Source organism: Manis pentadactyla, chromosome 3 (assembly GCF_030020395.1).
Source record: "Manis pentadactyla isolate mManPen7 chromosome 3, mManPen7.hap1, whole genome shotgun sequence".
Lineage (NCBI taxonomy): Eukaryota > Metazoa > Chordata > Mammalia > Pholidota > Manidae > Manis > Manis pentadactyla.
In genome coordinates, this window is record NC_080021.1 from 168,407,805 (window position 1) to 168,427,974 (window position 20,170).

Here is a 20,170-nt window from a genome sequence, read left to right on the forward strand (position 1 = left end):
TAATAGCTCCCAAGTGGAAATAATCAATATTAGGGTTATGGTTTAGTCTAATTAATTCAGTGTAGTTTTATTTAGAGATGAACAATTATGGTTATAAAGGTGTGCTGTAACCTAAGGAAATTCATGCTAGGTTAAAGAAAAGATACAACACTGTATATACAAAAAAAGTTCAAGAAGAAACAAAGGGAAGGAATTTGGAATTTCAGAAAATGTTCATAGGTTAATACATACACTTGATATAAGCGTTCATAAATACTTTTAGAAAATAATCACATATCAGTTGTAGCAGAGACTGATGGGGTGCTCACCAGGCTCATGTCCTTTTCTGGGCACCTCCACCAGGTGCACCTTTAGAGTTTCTATTGCTCAGACTCCCTTAATGTGGCGTGTGACTGCCATTCAGTCACCAGGATGTGTAGAAGACAGGTATCTTAATTTCAAGCCTTACCCAGGAACACTTTTAATTTTTCATCACATCTCACTTCCAAAGTGACTTTAGAGATGAAAGATACCCTAGCTAGAAAGAATTCCCAGCTGGCTATGTGGAACAGAACTTTCATTAAGCCCAGAGAATGCACTGCACTTAGCCAATGAGAAGACAGCCCACCCTAATACATTAGTTGTCCAGCCTAATATATTATTTGTATTACCTTTGGTCTGGATATACACTTATGATGAATATAGTCTTACTCTTGCTATATTGTGTGTACTGTGAATCTAGCTTATCTGAGAGTCACTTATGAGATATCTTTAAAGAAGATATTTTACAACAGGAAGCAACCAAATAAAATATATTATTTTACAGCCCCAAATAAACATCTCAAAATCAACAAAGCTGACTTAAATTTTTTTTTATAATTCAGGACAATTGTAATTCCAGCACACACATAAAATAAGATTTTTTACTGTACTTGACCACCCAACTTAGCTATGAGCTTCCTGGTAGCCAATGCAAAAAGGAAGCATTCAGTTAATAAAGCATGTACTGAGGATCTAAGACTATGCTTGGCCCTGGGAATATATAGATTCTGGGACTATGTACATAAATGAGATATTATCTTACCTCACATATGCTATAAACAAAATTATGGGGTAGTCACAGGTAGGCATTAAGGGCTTATATTATCCATTTCTGAGTTTCCCTTCCAGTATTTTTTTTCACCTCCTTCCACCATTTATACGATGTTGAGTCCTGTTATACAAATGGGTCTGCTTAATTAATTCAAGAGAAGCTTATTATCTTATAGTATTCTCCCTTGTCCCTAAGGAGTTTGTATTAACATTTTCAAAGGGAAAAGAGCAACTGTCCAACATTTTCAATGACAAAGTTCTTTTTTATCATTTCTTATTTTAAAATGTATTTATTTTTATTTCCTTTTTTATTATTATATTGGAAATAGCTTTCCTTGGCAACTTCATTTTCAAGTAATAATTCACTGCCTAAGGATAAAACTGGATTTATCACACTGATTTGGTACAGTTTTACTTAAAGCAAAAAGCCCATATGGGTAACATAACCTGTGCAGCCTCCTGTGGGCAAGGTTGGATTTCCAATAGGCTTTGGAACTACTGAAAGTGGAGAATGGGTTGGCTACTCTCAAAATCTCATAGACTCCAGGCAAAGTAGGTGAGGAATTAAAGGAACAAATCATAAATGATAGGCTTTCAGGTATAAAAGGTAGAAGGAAAAAAGGAAACAAGAGAAGCAGGATGGGAGGGAAGGAGAGAGGGGAGAAGGAAGGAGTCAACCCCTGAGTGCTTACACCAGCTCATTTCTGGTTGGAAAGTTGATCCCAATTAACCTTGGCAAAACTGCTTTTACCTTTTCCCGTATCCTTGATGGTGATGTGACAGTCAAATACTGGTGACTTGTTGTCACCGTCCCAGAGGTAGAAGGCGAAGCTGTCTTGGTCCTGGGAGTCCACTGTCCCGGTATGTGTGTATCTCAGCAAGTTCAGGTCCACTTCCTCCTGAGTGCATTTCATGCCAGGGTAGAGAGGGACCCAGTCCCTCCCTATCTGAAAGGTGCCAGAATTAGTCAGCTGCCCATGGTTCATTTGTATTTTTCCAAGCTGTGTTAATGGACATTTTCCATATCCCTTAAAAATCTCCAGTACAAATGGTATTTCAGGGAAACTCTGGATTCAATTTTATGCCATTTTACCTTACATTTTTCCTTTCAAAGAAACATATTAAAACAATGTAAGACCTTAAAAAAAAAAAAAAACGAGCTCCAACCAAATGATTTTTCACAAAGTCATGTGGTAATTCAGCAGCAGTGCTATTTCCAAGGTATTTATCACAAGCAATCGTAGCTGATTAAATATTCCAATTAATGAGAGCAGGTGTGTAACTGAGCTTCCGGAATTGCTTCTTTAAAAATTAAATGTGTTTCATTTGGCTTTCCCTTTTTCTTCAGTTTATATCATTCTAATCAAACCTATCTATTCAAACTGGTTTGCCACTGGGCTTATCCCAAGTAGTGAAAACAAAAATAAAATAGATGTACTTACTCCCCATATACTTTTCAGCCTCAGCAAAACCCAAAGAAAATTATCAAGACCTTAATACTCCCTACATTTATATAATGAGTCAGCTAAAAAAAAACAACCCTGTAGATATTATATATTATTTTTTTTCAGAATCTTCTAAATACAAGCCAACATCAGTTAGGCATATATTCTGTACAGAACTAAGGGCTGAAATTGTGGCATTTTCAATGAAAAGAGTTTTTACACTGAGTGCAGAGGCTGATAACAGAGAGTATTAGAAAATATGATAATAATAAACCTATATCTGATTAAGATTTCTATTGTTATTATCTTCAGATATATAGCTTTCCCTAAGAATAGCTTATAAAAGTCATTTGAAATAATCCAAGAAAAATTTCATCTTAAAAATTTACTATGTAATATTCTCTTTTTTGAGACTATCTTTCCCTGTCTGATTTAAGAGACTAAAATAGAAATTTTAATCATTCATTTTTTATTTCCCTCGACACATTATTCACAGACTTCCGTTCCTGGAAAATATGCTTTGCCCTCCTCTCCCCTCTGTGTGTTACCACTTCCTTTAGGTCATCCTATTTGAAAAAGTTTCCTCCCCTTTATTAATTCTTGCCCATCTGATGTTTGTACAGTTATTTCTGTCCCAGTGCTCACTGGGTGAAAGTTAATTATTTTGTAATAATTAAGCTCATTGTTTATTTCCATCATTAGATCTATTTGCAAGTTTAATTTTTAAAGGAGATTCTCCTCAGGTTCTAAAGTGGGCAACCTGCAATTCTATTTAACTTGTTTCCTTTGTAATCATCATCCAGAAAGTAAATACAGAAGATATCTTTTGCTCTCCCTCATCTCCATCTAATTCCCCAGTTGCTCTCCCAAACTCAAGCTTTGACTTGATGAAAGCATTTGAAGCCCCAGAAAAGGAAGAAAATAAGAGTCAGAATCAAGGAGGGGAAAACTAAGGAACGTCAACAAGAAAACAAGAACCCTTGAGAAAGTCTGGGAGGCATGAAGTCCTGGTCTCTGGTCTTAGAGAGACTTGGAGTATCCCTAAGGAACTGGGGAAGAACTATATGGTGTCATACTGGGAACCTGAGCCCATCTGGATTTTCACATACCCAAAACACTTCTGTTCCCATGCCACCCAAATGTGTGAGCTCTCACTGCATTTCTGCTTCATTACTCCCTGAAATGAAATCAGGACACAGCTGTACCTCAATTTAAATCGGTGATTGCTCTTCACTCTGATTCTCTATGGTGCCTACAATCTAAGACAATCAGACTGTTTCACACAGAATGAATCCTTGCTGCTTTTCTAGGACTGTGTCTACATTACATTAAAAGTTAAACATTCAGTCAAATAATCACACTGGGGACGGTGGGTCATTGTTGTTGCTAGCCTTAATCTGCCATTCAAATAAACATTTTGATGGATTACTCAAGTGACTGATCTATAATTTGTGCTGGGCTAATCCTCAGGCATCATGCACACAATATGAATCAGACTGGTGAGCAAGACTTGTTAAAAGACTATCTTTTCTCCATTGCATCTCCTCTGCTTCTTTGTCAGAGATCAATTGTCTATATTTAAGAGGGTTAATTTCTGAGTTCTCCATTACATTCCATTGATCTATTTGTCTGTTCTTTCACCACACCCACACTGTCTGGATTACTGTAGCTTAATCAAGTCTAAAAGTCAGGTACTATCAGTCCTTCAACTTTTTCTCCATCAGTATGGTGCTCGCTATTTTGCCTCCATAGAAACTTTAGAATCAGCTTGTTGATATCCACTGCTCTAAAAAATGGAGTTTTTCCTTTTTTTAATTTGGGCTTATTAAATGGAGATGAATGAAGTTATTTCAAAGGATGCCTGATTCTCACTAGAACCTAGACAACTTACTTTACCCCAGTAATTCCCTCCCCCAAAATATAGGTACAACCTCACTGGGAATGAAAGCACCTTAATATTGGTTGAATTTATCCTGAGTAAGAAAACTTAGAATAGTGTGAGTTCACTCCAAACTAGGAAAATGAATTTTCTACTTCTGGGAAAAATATAACTATGAGAGAATAAAATCAGTGATAGAAATCGATGTACTGAGAAAGTTTACACCTGTTACATTAGTCTTGGAAAATAAACATAAAAAGGCTACTAACCTTAAGCTGAAGTTGCCCATTTTGAGGAAGCTTTTCAAATAAATAGTGAATCTTCTCCCTGGGTGAGTCTTCATCTATGGCTGAAAGAACAGCACTAGAAATAATACGAGTCTCACCCATATTCACTGTAATTTCAGCCGCCCTGAGAAAAGGAAAATGTCCGGGTTGATATGAAAATAGAAGATATCACTTTAGCAGGAGACGTTCATAATGACCATTACAGTTCCCAATATTCAACAACTAGGGAAGGAGACTCAGTATCCCAAGAATGAAAAAGATGAGTCAGTCTTGTAAAACAGATGTTCATTTCACTTTGCACTTGAAAGTATAAGACAATTAGCAATAGTGAACACAGTATGAAGTAACTACATACTTCTAATTATTTATATGGATAGAACTTTACATTTTATGTTACAACTTATTTTATTCAATGTTTTTGTTTCAAAGATTTCATTTAATAAAACAGCTCCAGGTAGTCAGTGGGCCAGGTATTACCATCCTGATTTTTCAGACAGAATTTACTTAGAGATTAAATGACTTACCCACAGGTGTTCTGGTACCTGTCATGAAATGCAGTTACGAGTTGGTGATATTTAGGTAATCCATGGCCCTCTACATTACTCTCCCTCTCCCTGGTAATGGGCTGGGTAGCTAGTGTTCTCTTCACAGTGATTAATCATTTCCAAGGGCTGCAGTGCCAGGTCTGCTCCCGGCACTCTGAAGGGAGGGCTGGGACAGCCCTCTACTAGACGTTGCTGCCAAGGTTTCGCAGGTCCGTTATGGTGGGGCTGCTAAGCCAATGTGGCCATTTTCCCCAGTCTCACCAAAGTGAGCAAGCATTTCTTCTCACCTGTGTTTCTAGCTCCCGGTTTTGGTCATCACCTACGGCCTAACTCTACCCAACTTGACAGCTTTGTTTCTGAGAAAAACTCAGAAGTTCCCTTGGGATTTAGATATAGGACATTTGAGTAACACCAACTGGCACTCAACGGCCTTCCACTCCTCAGCTGAGAAGCCAGAGCCCAAAGATCTCAGTTCTAACCTCTTCTACTTGGTGAGTTTCTTGCCTACCCAGGACTGACACCTTCCCTAGCAGAAGGAGGTGACTTTTGCCCACCTCCTTACTGGAGAATATTAATCACGTTATTCTCAAAAGTGAATGATTCAGTTGGGTGGGGGCTTATGGATATTAGTGGTGTCATTAACAGAAGCAGATTGATCAAAATAGGAAGTCAGTATGATGAAAAAGATAAGGACCTTGGTAGGAAGAAAGTGTCAGAATTACATGTTGGAGAGGCCAAGAGAGAAGAAAGTGTGTCATAGTCTGGGTTACCCTGAAAGACACCCTGTGACAAGGACTAGAGTGCCTGTAATTTATTTGGGAGGTGCTGCCAGGAAGCAAGAGAGAGGGGTAAGCAGTGAGACCAGGAAGGAGGAAAAGGCAACAAAGGGTGTTTTTACTGCTTTCGGGCTCAATGCTAGCAGGATTGGAAGAACCATGTAAAATATGCCTGAGATTGTGCTTCTGAAGGTGGGAGAGCCTGGGATATTTATTTTATCCACCAGCTGCCGTAGGTTGAAGGCTGGTCTCAGAATGTTTTCTGCTGTGCCTGGACATGGGCTGAACAAGTCACTGCTCCTTCAAAGAAAGCCTGGAGGCACAAAAGTGGAGAGACCCCTATGGGCACTCGAGGTGGGGCACTGACAGTGTGCATGGTCTGGTCTACCACAAACACTGCCACAGTCAGAGGAGGGCTAAGGGGATGTAACCCGGGCAAGCAAAAGCACCTACTACAGCATCTAAAAGGAATGGGAAAGAAATGACGTCTACTGCTTTAACAGGGCCCAGCAAGATGAAAAGAGCCATTAGGTTTGGTGGGAAAGCCCAGGGTAACTTGTAAGGGGGCAGCTTTGGTCAAGTGCAGGAGGTTGGAGACAGTGGACAGAAATGGACAAAGCAAGCACAAGCTATTCTGCCAAATAGTTTGACACTGAAATGAGTGAGGGACTGGGTCATCTTTTTAGTTTGAAAACGAAGATACCTGCTTGCAATAATGATAATAGCTAATACTCACTATGTACTAGCCACTCTTTTGAGCATTCTTACATATTTTAATTCACTTAATCCTTGCAACAATCCCCTGAAGAGGATACAGGTATTATTCCCATTTACAAAGAGGTTAACAAAGAGGTAGAGAGAGGTTAAGTGACATGTTCAAGGTCACACCACTGCTAAGTGGCTGAACTAAGGCAGGCTGGCTCCAGTATTTGCTCTCTTAGTCTCTAATGATATCCCTGTGTCTTGTCAGCAGAAGGAATGAAAAGGGAGAGACCGAAGATGCAGGAAGGGAAAAATAATGGAACGAATTCTGGGAGGAGGCAAGAGGTGTACCAAGACTTCAAAGCTCAGATTTTATGGAGACTCTTACAGGAATTATTTTCAGGTAGCTTACTTGCTCAGTGTGGGCTTCTCATCATTAACTGGGGTGACCTCTACTGAAATGGTTTTAAGTATCTTATGTTTCCCATCTGACAACTGGACTGTAAAGTCATCAACAAGGCTCTCTGTGCCATCATGCACATACGTCAAACTCATTCCTGGAAGAAGGGAACAAAAAGAAAAAGCATATCTTTCTTAGGACTAAGCCATTCCAAAACATGTCACAGATCATCTGTTTTAACTTCCAAGACATTGGTATTAGCAAGAGTTCATTAATCAGTGTAAGAGGGTGAAATTAAATCGTTGTATGCAATTAAGAGTGTCTTCTTCATTAATCAAAAATTCCTACTTATTGCAGGATACAAAATTAATACACAGAAATCTGTGGCTTTCCTATACACTAACAATGAACTAATAGAAAGAGAAATCAGGAAAACAATTCCATTCACGACGGCATCAAAAAGAATAAAATACCTAGGAATAAACCTAACCAAGGAAGTGAAAGACCTATACCCTGAAAACTACAGGACACTCTTAAGAGAAATTAAAGAAGACACTAACAAATGAAAACTCATCCCATGCTCTTGGCTAGGAAGAATTAATATCGTCAAAATGGCCATCCTGCCCAGAGCAATATACAGATTCAATGCAATCCCTAACAAATTACCAACAGCATTCTTCAACGAACTGGAACAAATAGTTCAAAAATTCATATGGAACCACCAAAGACTCCGAATAGCCAAGCAATCCTGAGAAGGAAGAATAAAGTGGCGGGGGGGGGGATCTCGCTCCCCAACTTCAAGCTCTACTACAAAGCCACAGTAATCAAGACAATTTGTTACTGGCACAAGAACAGAGCCACAGACCAGTGGAATAGAATAGAGACTCCAGACATTAACCCAAACATATATGGTTCATTAATATATGATAAAGGAGCCACGGACATACAATGGGGAAAAGACAGCCTCTTCAACAGTTGGTGCTGGCAAAACTGGACAGCTACATGTAAGAGAATGAAACTGGATCATTGTCTAACCCCATAAACAAAAGTAAATTCGAAATGGATCAAAGACCTGAATGTAAGTCATAAAACCATAAAACTCTTAGGAAAAAACATAGGCAAAAATCTCTTGGACATAAACATGAGTGACTTCTTCATGAACATATCTCCCCGGGCAAGGGAAACAAAAGCAAAAATGAACAAGTGGGACTATATCAAGCTGAAAAGCTTCTGTACAGCAAAGGACCCCATCAATAGAACAAAATGGTATCCTACAGTATGGGAGAATATATTCATAAATGACAGATCCAATAAAGGGTTGACATCCAAAATATATAGAGAGCTCAGGAACCTCAACAAACAAAAAGCAAATAATCCAATTAAAAAATGGGCAGAGGAGCTGAACAGATATTGTTCCAAAGAAGAAATTCAGATGGCCAACAGACACATGAAAAGATGTTCCACATGACTTGTCATCAGAGAAATGCAAATTAAAACCACAATGAGATATGACCTCACACCAGTAAGGATCGCCACCATCCAAAAGACAAACAACAACAAATGTTTGCGAGGCTGTGGAGAAAGGGGAACCTTTCTGCACTGCTGGTGGGAATGTAAATTAGTTCAACCATTGTGGAAAGCAGTATGGAGGTTCCTCAAAAAGCTCAAAATAGAAATACCATTTGACCCAGGAATTCCACTTATAGGAATTTACCCTAAGAATACAGCAGCCCAGTTTGAAAAAGACAGATGCACCCCTATGATAATTGCAGCACTATTTACAATAGCCAAGAAATGGAAGCAACCTAAGTGTCCATCCATAGAGGAATGGATAAAGAAGATGTGGTACATATACACAATGGAATATTATTCAGTCATAAGAAGAAAACAAATCCTGCCATTTGCAACAACATGGATGGAGCTAGAGGGTATTATGCTCAGTGAAATAAGCCAGGCGGAGAAAGACAAGTACCAAATGATTTCACTCGTATGTGGAGTATAAGAACAAATAAAAACTGAAGGAACAAAACAGCAGCAGACTCACAGAACCCAAGAATGGACTAACATTTACCAAAGGGAAAGGGACTGGGGAGTATGTGTGAGAAGGGAGGGATAAGGGTGGGAAAATGAAAGGGGGCCTTACAATTAGCATGTATAATATGTGGGGGCGGCATGGGGAGGGCTGTGCAACACAGGGAAGACAAGTAGTGATTCTACAGCATCTTACTAAGCTGATGGATGGTACTGTAATGGGGTTTGTGGGGGGGACTTGGTGAAGGGGGGAGCCTAGTAAACATAATGTTCTTCATGTAATTGTAGATTAATGATATCTAAAAAAAAAATCCTACTTAAACACTTTGGTATTTGATAAGGGTCTTATTTAAAATCAGTGAGGAAAGGATATATTATTTAATAAACTGCATGAGAACAATGGTGTCAGTGTCTCTAAAGGAAACAGAAAATTAGTTCATTATTTGAGGAAGATTAAGTTGAATCCTTACCTCAAGCCAACAACCAAAATACATTTTAGATGAATCAAGATCAAATATAGAATTATTTTTTTAAAACCTACATAGCAATCATACGGAAATGCAAGAGACCCGGAATAGCCAAAGCAGTCTTGAAAAAGAATAGAATATGTTAAGAACTCTTATGACTCAATAATAAAACACAATTAAACCAAATACAAAATTGATAAAGGATTTGAGCAGGCATTTTTTTCAAAGGAGATACAAGATATACAAATATCCACTAAACCCAACAAAAATAAAATAGAGGTGAAAATCCAGCCTCTGAGAATATCACCAAAATATTAATTCATGTGAACAATATTTATTGTTTCTTCAAATGATTGTATACTGCAAACTTCACACAATATGCTTATAATACTTTTTAACCAAATAATAACCAATGAATATTATTTTTAAGAAACTGAATTTTCTTGAGAGTAAAATTTGAATTATCATTCCTTTTTTCCTTTGTCTTAAACTTGAAAAAAAAACCTTGACAATTTATTATATTGTTTCCTATACATGGTTATTGATTTGGTAATATTATCATTTATGCTCCAGAATTCATTTCTTTGCAATTGATATACTGAGAAGTATATGAAGAGCTTCTCAAATTCAAACATGAGGTGATGTTGTGCAACTTCTGCAAAATAAACTTTGGGGCAGAATGCTTATATTCTAAAAGGGATAGGAAACATTAAAGGACAGTAGCAAAAATGTTGAACAAATGCTAACATGACACAAACACAGAGAAGAAATGGTTTGGAGTATTTGGGTGGGCCCCAGGGGAAAGGTCAATAATAAACTGGTTGTGAAGGTACAGTGTTGGCTGACCCAGCAAAGGAGGGGAAGGACCCTGCAGGTTGAAGGAATGTAGTACATGGAGGCAGGAAGGAGAGTTGAGAGTAGGCAGTGTGATTCTAGAACCATGAACTTGTCTCAAATATTTAGAAGTATTTTTACAAAGAGTAAATAAAAAATAATTCAGGATGCTATTCCAATGTGTCATTTCTTTAAAGAGCAAATTATCTCCTCAGAGAATTATGTGTTATTATATGTGGTTCTGTATTTGTTTCAAATGTGGAAATTTTGGCAGACAAATCTCTTCAAATTTAGTTCCCTGGTGTCAATAGATTTAAAAAGGAATGCTTGTCACAACATCAAAAATTTCAGCTAAAATATCAAAAATCACAAATACATATATATTTTTTCATGCTCTAAAAGTAAAAGAAACATTACTTCCTTTTGAATTATCCCCTATCTCTAGCTGGGGCTTCTTGCCCTACACTAATCTAATCTAGAGTCCAGAAACAATCCTTAAAGGATAAATGAATAAAGGAGGTGAATGCTATTTCTTCACTTTCTATTTCTGTGATTTATTATTATCTTTTGTGGGTTAAGTTATCAAATCAACAACAATAAATGAATAGAAGTGGAACATGATATACCATTCTTGAGAAGTTCCAAGGAAAAGTTGTGAACAAGTTCATGCTTCTGGCCAAGGTTGGCTGGCTGCTTATACTGAGGAAAGCCTTTGCTAAATACCCGGTTGATGAGGAGGCCATGACGTGGTTTGTGAGCGATGCTGAGTAGCAGAGGGTCCTTGGGGACATCCAGGTCAACAGCACTGATGACTGAAGAATCCAGCTCTTTCCTCTGGCCCTCACATACCTGATGAAAACAAGTCAGAAAAGTCAGCTGCGTGCAATGAACATCTGTGTGAAAGAGACATGCTTTTTTCTGGCAAATTGCTCAAAATAAATAATTTTAAGATATCCTATTGCAAATTTTCCATGGAATCTGTATATAATGAGTTCTAAAAAGACTTCAGAAGAAAAACTAAATCTATTTTCTCACATTTTTTCCAAAGATTTCAAAGCACTTTCTTCATTTCCATGAAGGACAAAGGATATATATACACATATGATCAGACATATATATGATATATATACATATATATAATATACACATATATACAAATATAAAGGATAAATATATATAATTCAAAGGTAGGAAAAAGTAACAAATAGGATGCTTGCTTTCTGGAAGTCACAGAGTTCATTGTAAAACTATGTGGAGACCCCTCACTTTCAGATCCTAATCCGTTATTTTATTTGGGGATAGGAAATCCCTTGGACTTTGCTGTTTTCACAATTTTTGTGCTTGTTTTAGAAATGACAGAAATATCTACAGTACACACTGAGGATATTTGTATTGTTAATTTTTGCCATTGCAGTGAAAACTTTTTTTCAACTGCAATCAACAACAATCAAGAATGATGCTCTGGAAGCATAATAGTATGTATTTTACATTTGGTCCCTCATTCCTTCCCAATCCTCACACCTTTAATTCTCCTGAACTAACCCACAGCCCAAATCAGGTTTCATAATTCTTTAAGGACAAAAAGAACTGAATGTTTTTTGTATCAGGTAGTAACTAGTCATTTAGAACTTGACGTGGTATTTAGCTATCTTGATTTTCTTTTTTCTCACAGCAAAAACAGAACAAAGAAATATTTCTTTCTCCTATTTTGAAATACAGCAAGATCTAAATAATAAGAGGGTATAAATTTAACAGATGCTTATCTGGACTCTGCAGTGTCACTGTACTACACGCTGTGGATAATGTGAGTATTCTAAAGAATCAAAGTTAGATGAGACTGGGAAGGCCTGTCCACTAATAATTATAAAGCAAGGAAGAAAATATTTAGTGCTATTAAATATGGATAAACAAAAAGTAAAAAGGGTGGGAGACCAGGAATATCTTAAGGATACGTGTGGCTGAGATTTGTGAAAATACCTTTTCTCTTCAGCCTCTCTTGGTAACTTTGAAGAGAGCCTTCCTGCAGCCACTCTTCACTGGATTTGCATGAAGGGGAGTCACTTGCTGTATCTGATTCTTGGCTAAAATTATACTAGTTTTCTGTATCTGGCCCTTTTTACTAAGGACTAAGATGCTATCATGATTTAATGCACAGTGATATGTAATGGCATCATCTTTGATGGTAACTTGCCTTTTTCTCCAAGAACTTTAATAAAGCAACCTAAAAAAATCTTCTAATTATCCTTATTCAGAAGGCTTGGGACTCCTAGACTCACTGTATGGCAACCTTTCTCATTTATAAAATGGAAAATGAGTTCAAAAGATAACTGGAGATTTTGCTGGAAAAATATGGATTCTTTTTTGCACACTTGTTTTATTGAGATTATAAAGTCTAGATCAATATATACACAATGCAGAAACTCTGTAGTAGACAGGTTTGAAATAAATTATGATATCTGACACTAAAACCTCAAATTTTTTTTTTTTTGCAAGTTGCAGTACAACTTAATGGAAGCTTGACCATCTACAAAATAAATACTTTTTTTTTTTACAAGGAAGCAAATAAACATGACTGCTTTTTTAAAAAAAATCACTTGAACCTTAAAGCTAGCTCTGCCAATAACACATGGGGCTCCATATTTGTTACTCTGCAACAGCTTCTCTAAGGAACACACAAGTGAAAAGCATAATTACTTTCAGAGAAGAGCAAGGGACAATTTCCCAGTGGTCTAATTATTTCAGAAACCCCAAAATGCTAGGCAGATACAAGACAATAGAGGTAGGTATAGAAGGAATCATTTACAGATTTTTTTCTTCTCTCTCTCATAATTACTGAAGTGCTCTCCAGAGAAACCCACATGCCAATGGAAAAGGAAAGGCAGGAGCTGGCTTTTAAATCTCATCCTAAAATGGCTCACATATACTGTTAAAATTCAGTACAAAATTAAAGTCAAATATAGACTTTTGCATTTAGAATTTGATGATTTTTAGTGAAAAACAAGGCAAGATGATGGTTTTGAAATAGATCATTATCTGCTCTGGTATCAGAAAAAAGATGACAAGCATAAGAAACATAATAACATAAGTGGCACCTATTTGTTAAGGGTCCGCTAGGTGCTTGACCATTCTGAACATCGTAGCTGCCCCTTCAGGAAGATCTGATGCACTTTTTGCAGGTCAGGAAACAAGGATAGACAGAAATAACTTACCCAGGATCCTTCAACTACTGAACAGCAACACCCAGTCCTTTTATCCCAAAGCCTGTGCTCATCCATTTAATCAGGATTTTCTATACATATATCTGAATTAAATAATCATTTATAAAAAATAGGATTGTTTCAAAATAATTACATGCTGACATGAAAAGATTTCCAGTATACATAATTAGTTTTTTATAAGATCATCCTTGATTTGTAATTTAAAACATACAGAAAAATTGCACATATATACACACACACACACACATATCACTGGCACATGCACAAAGTATTTTTGTGGAATTAATTACTAAGAACAATTGATGGGAAGTGACTATGGTAGGGGCTTCTGAAGGAGACTTTCATATTTCACTGTGTATGTTTCTCAATATTCCAACTTCTTTAACCACATACATTTATTAAATTTTTAAAAGACAACAGATATTAAATGAGGGGTGATATTATGGGCCTTTTAATTATGTGTCTGGATTTTTAAATAAAACCAACAAGTATCATATAAAGCATTTAAAAACCTGCATATGTATAAAAAGAATGGCCAAAATTAATTTTTTCATTTCATATATCCATATTATATAGATTTCATTCAGTTCATATAGCTATATTAAAAAGATGCCTATAATTTGCAAATAAGAGTCCTTTCCCTTGTAACATTGGTTAAGAAGGCATGGTTAAGAGGCACACAGCAGGCTGCCTGGGTGCAAATCCCCTATGTGCCATTTACTACCAAGCTCTGTGATCTTGGGCCACTAAGTTAACTTGTTTAAGCCTCATTTTTTCAGTTACTAAATGGCAATAATAATATTATTGCCCTAAAAGCCTATTGAGAGGATTCAATATGAGGACACAAAGGTCATGAAATAGAACACACAACCTAGTAAGTATTCCATCTTATACATATGCAACCATAATTGCATCTATGCCATTCTATATGTTAGCAATTATTATTATCATTATCATTAGAATAATATTTTTCCAGTGATTACATTACATAACATAGGTTAGAGCCCTCCCTGCCCCTCATCAACTTAATGTGTGAAGTGCACTTGAACCAATGTGAAGTGCGCTACATGAAAATAGAAAACGATAAAAGAGAAATAGAAAATTCTTATATTTTTCTTACAGTAATATTCTGCACTACTAAGTCAGGAGCTTCATCATTTGTAGGGTTGATTATAATGTAAAATGGTATCTCCAAGGAGCGTTGCTTCCCATCTGTGACATACACCGTGAACTGGTCAGCTGTTGGTTCCATCCTCAGATGCCTGGACTGCACATAGTTAATGTGTAAAGCCTGCATGTCTTTCCACTGAAACGAAACTAGAGCACACCAAGATGGAGCAGATAAATAAGAAAAACATTTTATTCCAAGCTACTGGTCCTTAATCCTTAACCCAACAGCCTATTTCTCAGCAAAGTAAAGAAGAGATCACGGCAGTTGATCTAAGAATCAGCTATCAGGGACTGGTAAAATGACTGTCAACCATCAACGTAAAAACAGATTCTGTAAATCCTAAGAAAGGATTAAAATTTGCCTGGAGAACAGAAGGGAGACAACTGCTAACCAGGATGGGTAGGGACTTCATGCCCTTTCTTTCCGTACTTGCAGTGAATGTCACAGAGATCTTCCCTTGATTAAAACCACTGCTCCTGTATGAATAGCTATTCTCATGCTTGAATAAGAGAGAGACCATCTCCTTCCTATAAAGACAAAACAAGAGTCAGCCAATTATCTGCCTACTTGATATACTTATCCAGCAACTGGTTGGATTGAGCAGAATTAGCTGACCTGCTGTTTTGGCTTTTAGATCTTACCTTAAATCAAAAGAGCAAAATTTTGTAGGCTATGCATTTGTAGGACAAACTGCATACCTTTAATGCAGTAAATCTTTTTCCCTGAGACATAATTGACATGTAAGATGGTGTAAGTTTAAAGTATACAATGGGATGATTTGGCATAAGCATATATTGTTAAATATTTACCACAATCAGCTTACTTAATAAATCATTCACCTCACAGAATTACAATTTTGCTGTGTTCTCATGGTGAGAACATTAAAGCTCTACTCGCAAAGCAACTCTGAAATATAAAATACAGTCTTGTTAACTATAGTCACCATGCTGTACCTTAGATCCTAAGAAGTTATTCATTTTGTAACTGAAATTCTGTACCCTTCAACCAACATCTCCCATACCCCTCAGCACCTGCCAAACCAATATTCTTGTGTCTATGAGTTCAAGCTTTAGATTCCACATATAAACAAGATCATAACAGCATTTGTCCTTTTCACTTAGCATACTGCCCTACAGGTCCAGCCAGATTGTGACAAATAATACTTTCCTTATTTCTCATGGCTGAATAATATTCTATTGTGTATATATACAAAATTCTTTTCATCTATTCATCCATCAATGGACACCTAGGTTGCTTCTGTATATTGGTTATTGTGAATAATGCTGTAGTGAACAGGGGAGCACAGATACTTCTTTGATATCCTACTTAGAATTGTTAGATTTTGAAGTATTGATTAAATCACCTTACTCATTATTGGTCTGTTCAGATTTTCTATTTCTTTATGATTAAGACTTAGTAGGTTTTATGGTTCTAGGAATTATCCATTTCTTCTAGGTTGTCCAATTCACTGGCATATAATTTTTCATGGTAGTCTCCTATAATCCATTGTATATTTGTGGTATCAGTAACACCTCCTCTTTCATTTCAAATTTTACTTAATTGAATCCTCTCTTTTTCTCTTGCTGAGGTTAGCTAAAGGTTTGCCAACTTTACCATAAAAAAAATCAGTTTTACTATTCTTTTCTATTATTTCTCTATTCTCTATGTCTTTATTTCTGCTCTGATCTTTCTTACCTCCTTCCTTCTGCTAACTTTGGGTTAATCTGTTCTTGCTTTCCTAGTTCCTTGAAGCATGAAGTTAGATTGTTTACTTGAAATCATTGGTTTTTGGGGGTTTTTTTGTAGGCATTTATACTACAAAATTCCCTCTTAACACTGCTTTTGCTGCATACCACATGCTTTGATATGGTATGTTTCTATTTTCCTTTGTTTCAAGATTTTTTAATGTCTTTTTTTCCAGTTTTATTGAGAAATAATTGACACAGATTACTGTGTAAGTTTAAGGCATACAGCATGCTGGTTTGATTTATATATATTATGAAATGATTACCACAATAGTTTCAGCTAACATCTAATCTTCTCATACAAATACAATAAAATTAAGGAAAAAAGAAAAAAGTTTCCGTGTGATCAGAACTCTTAGGATTCTTTTTTAATTTCATCTTTGACCCATTGGTTGTTCATGAGTGTATTGTTTAATTTCCACATATTTGTGAATTTTCTAGTTTTCCTCGTATTGTTGATTTTAATTTCATACTATTGTGGTCAGAAAAGATACTTAGTATGATATCAATCTTTTAAATGTGCTAAGACCCATCATAGGATCTATCCTGGAGAATGTGCCATGTGTCCTTGTTAAGAATATGCATTCTGCTTTTGTTGGACAAAATGTACTGTTTATTTCTGTTGGGTTGATTTTGTCTAATGTATAGTTCAAGTCCCAAGTTTCCTTATTGATTTTCTGTCCAGATGATCTATCCATTGTTGAAAATGGGGTACTGACGTAGACATTACTCCCCTCAGAGCTATTAGCATTTGCTCAGCATATTTAGGTGCTCCAATGTTGTATGTGTGTAAGTTTACAATTGTTATATCCTCTTAATGAATGGTTCCTTTATCATATATAATGACCTTCTTTGTCTCTTGTTATAGTTTTAACAGAAAGTCTATTTTGTCTTTTATAAGTAGAGCTACCCTGCTCTCTTTTGGTTTCCGTGGACAGAGAATACCTTCTTCTATCCCTTCATTTTGAGCCTATGTGTGTCCTTGAAGGTGAAGTGAGCCTCTTGTAGGCAGCATATAGTTGCGTCTTTTGTTTTTTCAATCCATTCAGTCATTCTATTAATATCATTTATCTTTAATCCAGCTTCCCTCATATTTAAAATAGGTATGCCCCCAAAAGATGCTTAAAGAATTATCTACTTCTAAATTGTTGTCTTTGGACAATTTTGGTTTTGGTGTCTGTTTTTGTTTTGTTGTTTTGTTTTTGTCTGAAATACAAGAGCTATTTAAATATCTGAGACACATTTGGGTCTTGAAACTAAATTCACCACCTTCAACATTCCAGGCTTTCTCTCTGTTATACTCATGGTATATATTTCCTAATTTTGGGGGGAAGTATATATTAAATATATTAAATATATTTAAAGTGCTAAAATATTGTGATAATGAGACTGGTGAGCTCCCACCAGATTTATTCTATCACAGTATTCTGTTGCTATGAGAGCCTTTTAAAAACATTGTTTCTTCAATATTTGTTCTTATATTTTTCATAAGTGAAATTTCATTATTTTGAAGTAAACTTGCACAGGGAGACCTTAAAAATAAAAAATTAAAGTGAAAAGCAATAATATTCAGAAGTCTCAGCTATAACAATAACAAATCCATCAATGTATATAGTGCTTTGAACATTTTTGACGTCCTTACCCAGTTATTAAGCATGATCTGGCCAATCAGATCCATAAACATAGACGAGTTATCATGAAACCATGTCTACATTTATGCTTACCTATGCTTATTCCCATATTGCTCTTTTCAAAACCTGCAGAAGGGAGTGTGTTTTCAAGGTAGCCAAACTGGGGAGAAGAAACCAAAATAAATTCCAAGTCATCAGACGCAGTGTCCGGGTCAGTGGCTGATAAATGGTTAATAGTAAGGGCTGCTGAGAAACCCTCATCTACAACGAACATGGTACCTGCATACAAATAATAACACAATTATCAGTTAGCATGAAATCCTCTCATCAGAATAGTGAGGACAAAAGAGAGATTGAAATTCTAATTCAGAGAAGCTTCCCATATGCAAATATACTTCCATGGGAGGCGTTCATTTCCTTTGGCATAATTCTCCTAACAGTGAAAATATTCAGGGGTAATGGGTGGAATTTAATTTGACTTATGGAATTATATTTTTTTCTTGTACAAGCAAGCCAGACAATAATGGAAAGACAGCAGAAATACTAAATGCTCCAGTACAGGCCTTTAGTCATTCTCAAGGAACTCTGATTTCCCTTGTGTCTCTGTAGAAATGACAAATGGAAATAAGAATTGCCAAACTGTTTTAATGATAAGCCACTAAATGTAGTTTATGTACTCTTCAAGATCAGTCGTTACCTCTGTTTGTCACAGCGCTAATTGCCAGCAAGCTATTATGAATTGCTTATAGCAAACATTTTTTTCATGCCTGGTGCTTAATTATTCTGCAGGGAAATTGCTTCCTTTCCAGAACATTGCTTGGGAGATAGTTTGCAAATTACAAAAGCATTCATAAATATGCTTGCATTTTTTCTGAGAGACAGGACATATACATAATGCCTATAAAAAGATGACTTTCTAAAAAGCAAATAAGGTTAAATGTATATAAATGGTCTCTCTGGTTTTCTCATTCTGTTCTAATAGAAATTATTATGGATAAAATAAATTACTCTTTCTCCAGCAGTAATATATTTTCCCATGTGAAATAAAACCAGAATATTTGAGTATTCCAATGTTGTTCTCAACCCCCCCCACCCCACACACACACACTTACATTCTGTCTGAAAGAGAATAATCTTAAATTTTTAAACAGTAAATTCTTTTGCCCTTGTCTTTTATATATTTGGGGTTTCCCATAAATTTGTGCTGAGGCAATTATTGGAGGCAGTTCTGTATGTTGGTTTTCTATTTTAACTATAAGTAAAGTGCATTATTTTACTGACCACAGATGTGACAGTAGACAAGATAATATTCACCTATCACAATTGAAGGTAATTGGTTGTCTACTGGATGTACTGTGATGTTGAGATCATACACTGGAAAGGACTCATGAAGAGGAACAGGTGGATGAGGTCCACTGTAGCAACAGCCATTCACAGGAGGGCCAGCTTCTCCATCCGAAACCACCAATGTAATGGTGTCAAAACAAGGCACCAGGCCAATTTCACCACCTGGAAGACACAACTATACCTGAAACCTGACTTTTTAAAAACACAGAATCCCAAGATGAAAGATGGCAAGAAAAAGAACTTATGTGACTAAAATGTAAAACTCAATTTTTTTCACTATGAAATCAGATAGTCATGAAAATAATACAAAAATGCTTGCCCATCTCTTGCCTCTGGTGAAATCCTTGCCAGCGTCTATCACCACACGAAGGGGGCGAAACAGGACTAACAAGGATCTGACAGTGCACAATGAACAAGAGACACAAAGCTTGACTAGTGATGGCTTCATTCTTCCCTCCTAGGTCTCCAGTGTTAGGACCAACCTCAGGGAGAGCAGAAGGCACCCCTGTCCTTTTGGTAATTGTCTTCTCATCTGCACTAACCACCTTAAATCAGCAACCATCAACCACACAGCACTTATGAGTAACAGAAGCTGGAAAGGTGAAATACAAATTTAATCCA

At 36.4% G+C, this 20,170-nt stretch overlaps 1 protein-coding gene across 3 annotated transcripts in view; it reads right to left on the reverse strand.

Moving 5' to 3' along the window:
* FREM1 (FRAS1 related extracellular matrix 1) overlaps positions 1–20,170 on the reverse strand; it is a 118,624-nt gene that overhangs the window by 51,345 nt on the left and 47,109 nt on the right. For all 3 annotated transcript variants that reach the window (XM_036926669.2, XM_057498697.1, XM_057498698.1), the window contains exons 16-22: positions 19,517–19,711; positions 18,296–18,481; positions 14,776–14,972; positions 11,064–11,286; positions 7,118–7,262; positions 4,665–4,806; positions 1,823–2,018 (exon numbers count right to left, since the gene is read on the reverse strand). In XM_036926669.2, the coding sequence (XP_036782564.2) occupies positions 1,823–2,018; positions 4,665–4,806; positions 7,118–7,262; positions 11,064–11,286; positions 14,776–14,972; positions 18,296–18,481; positions 19,517–19,711 (1,284 nt within the window). The remainder of the gene's footprint in view (positions 1–1,822; positions 2,019–4,664; positions 4,807–7,117; positions 7,263–11,063; positions 11,287–14,775; positions 14,973–18,295; positions 18,482–19,516; positions 19,712–20,170) is intronic.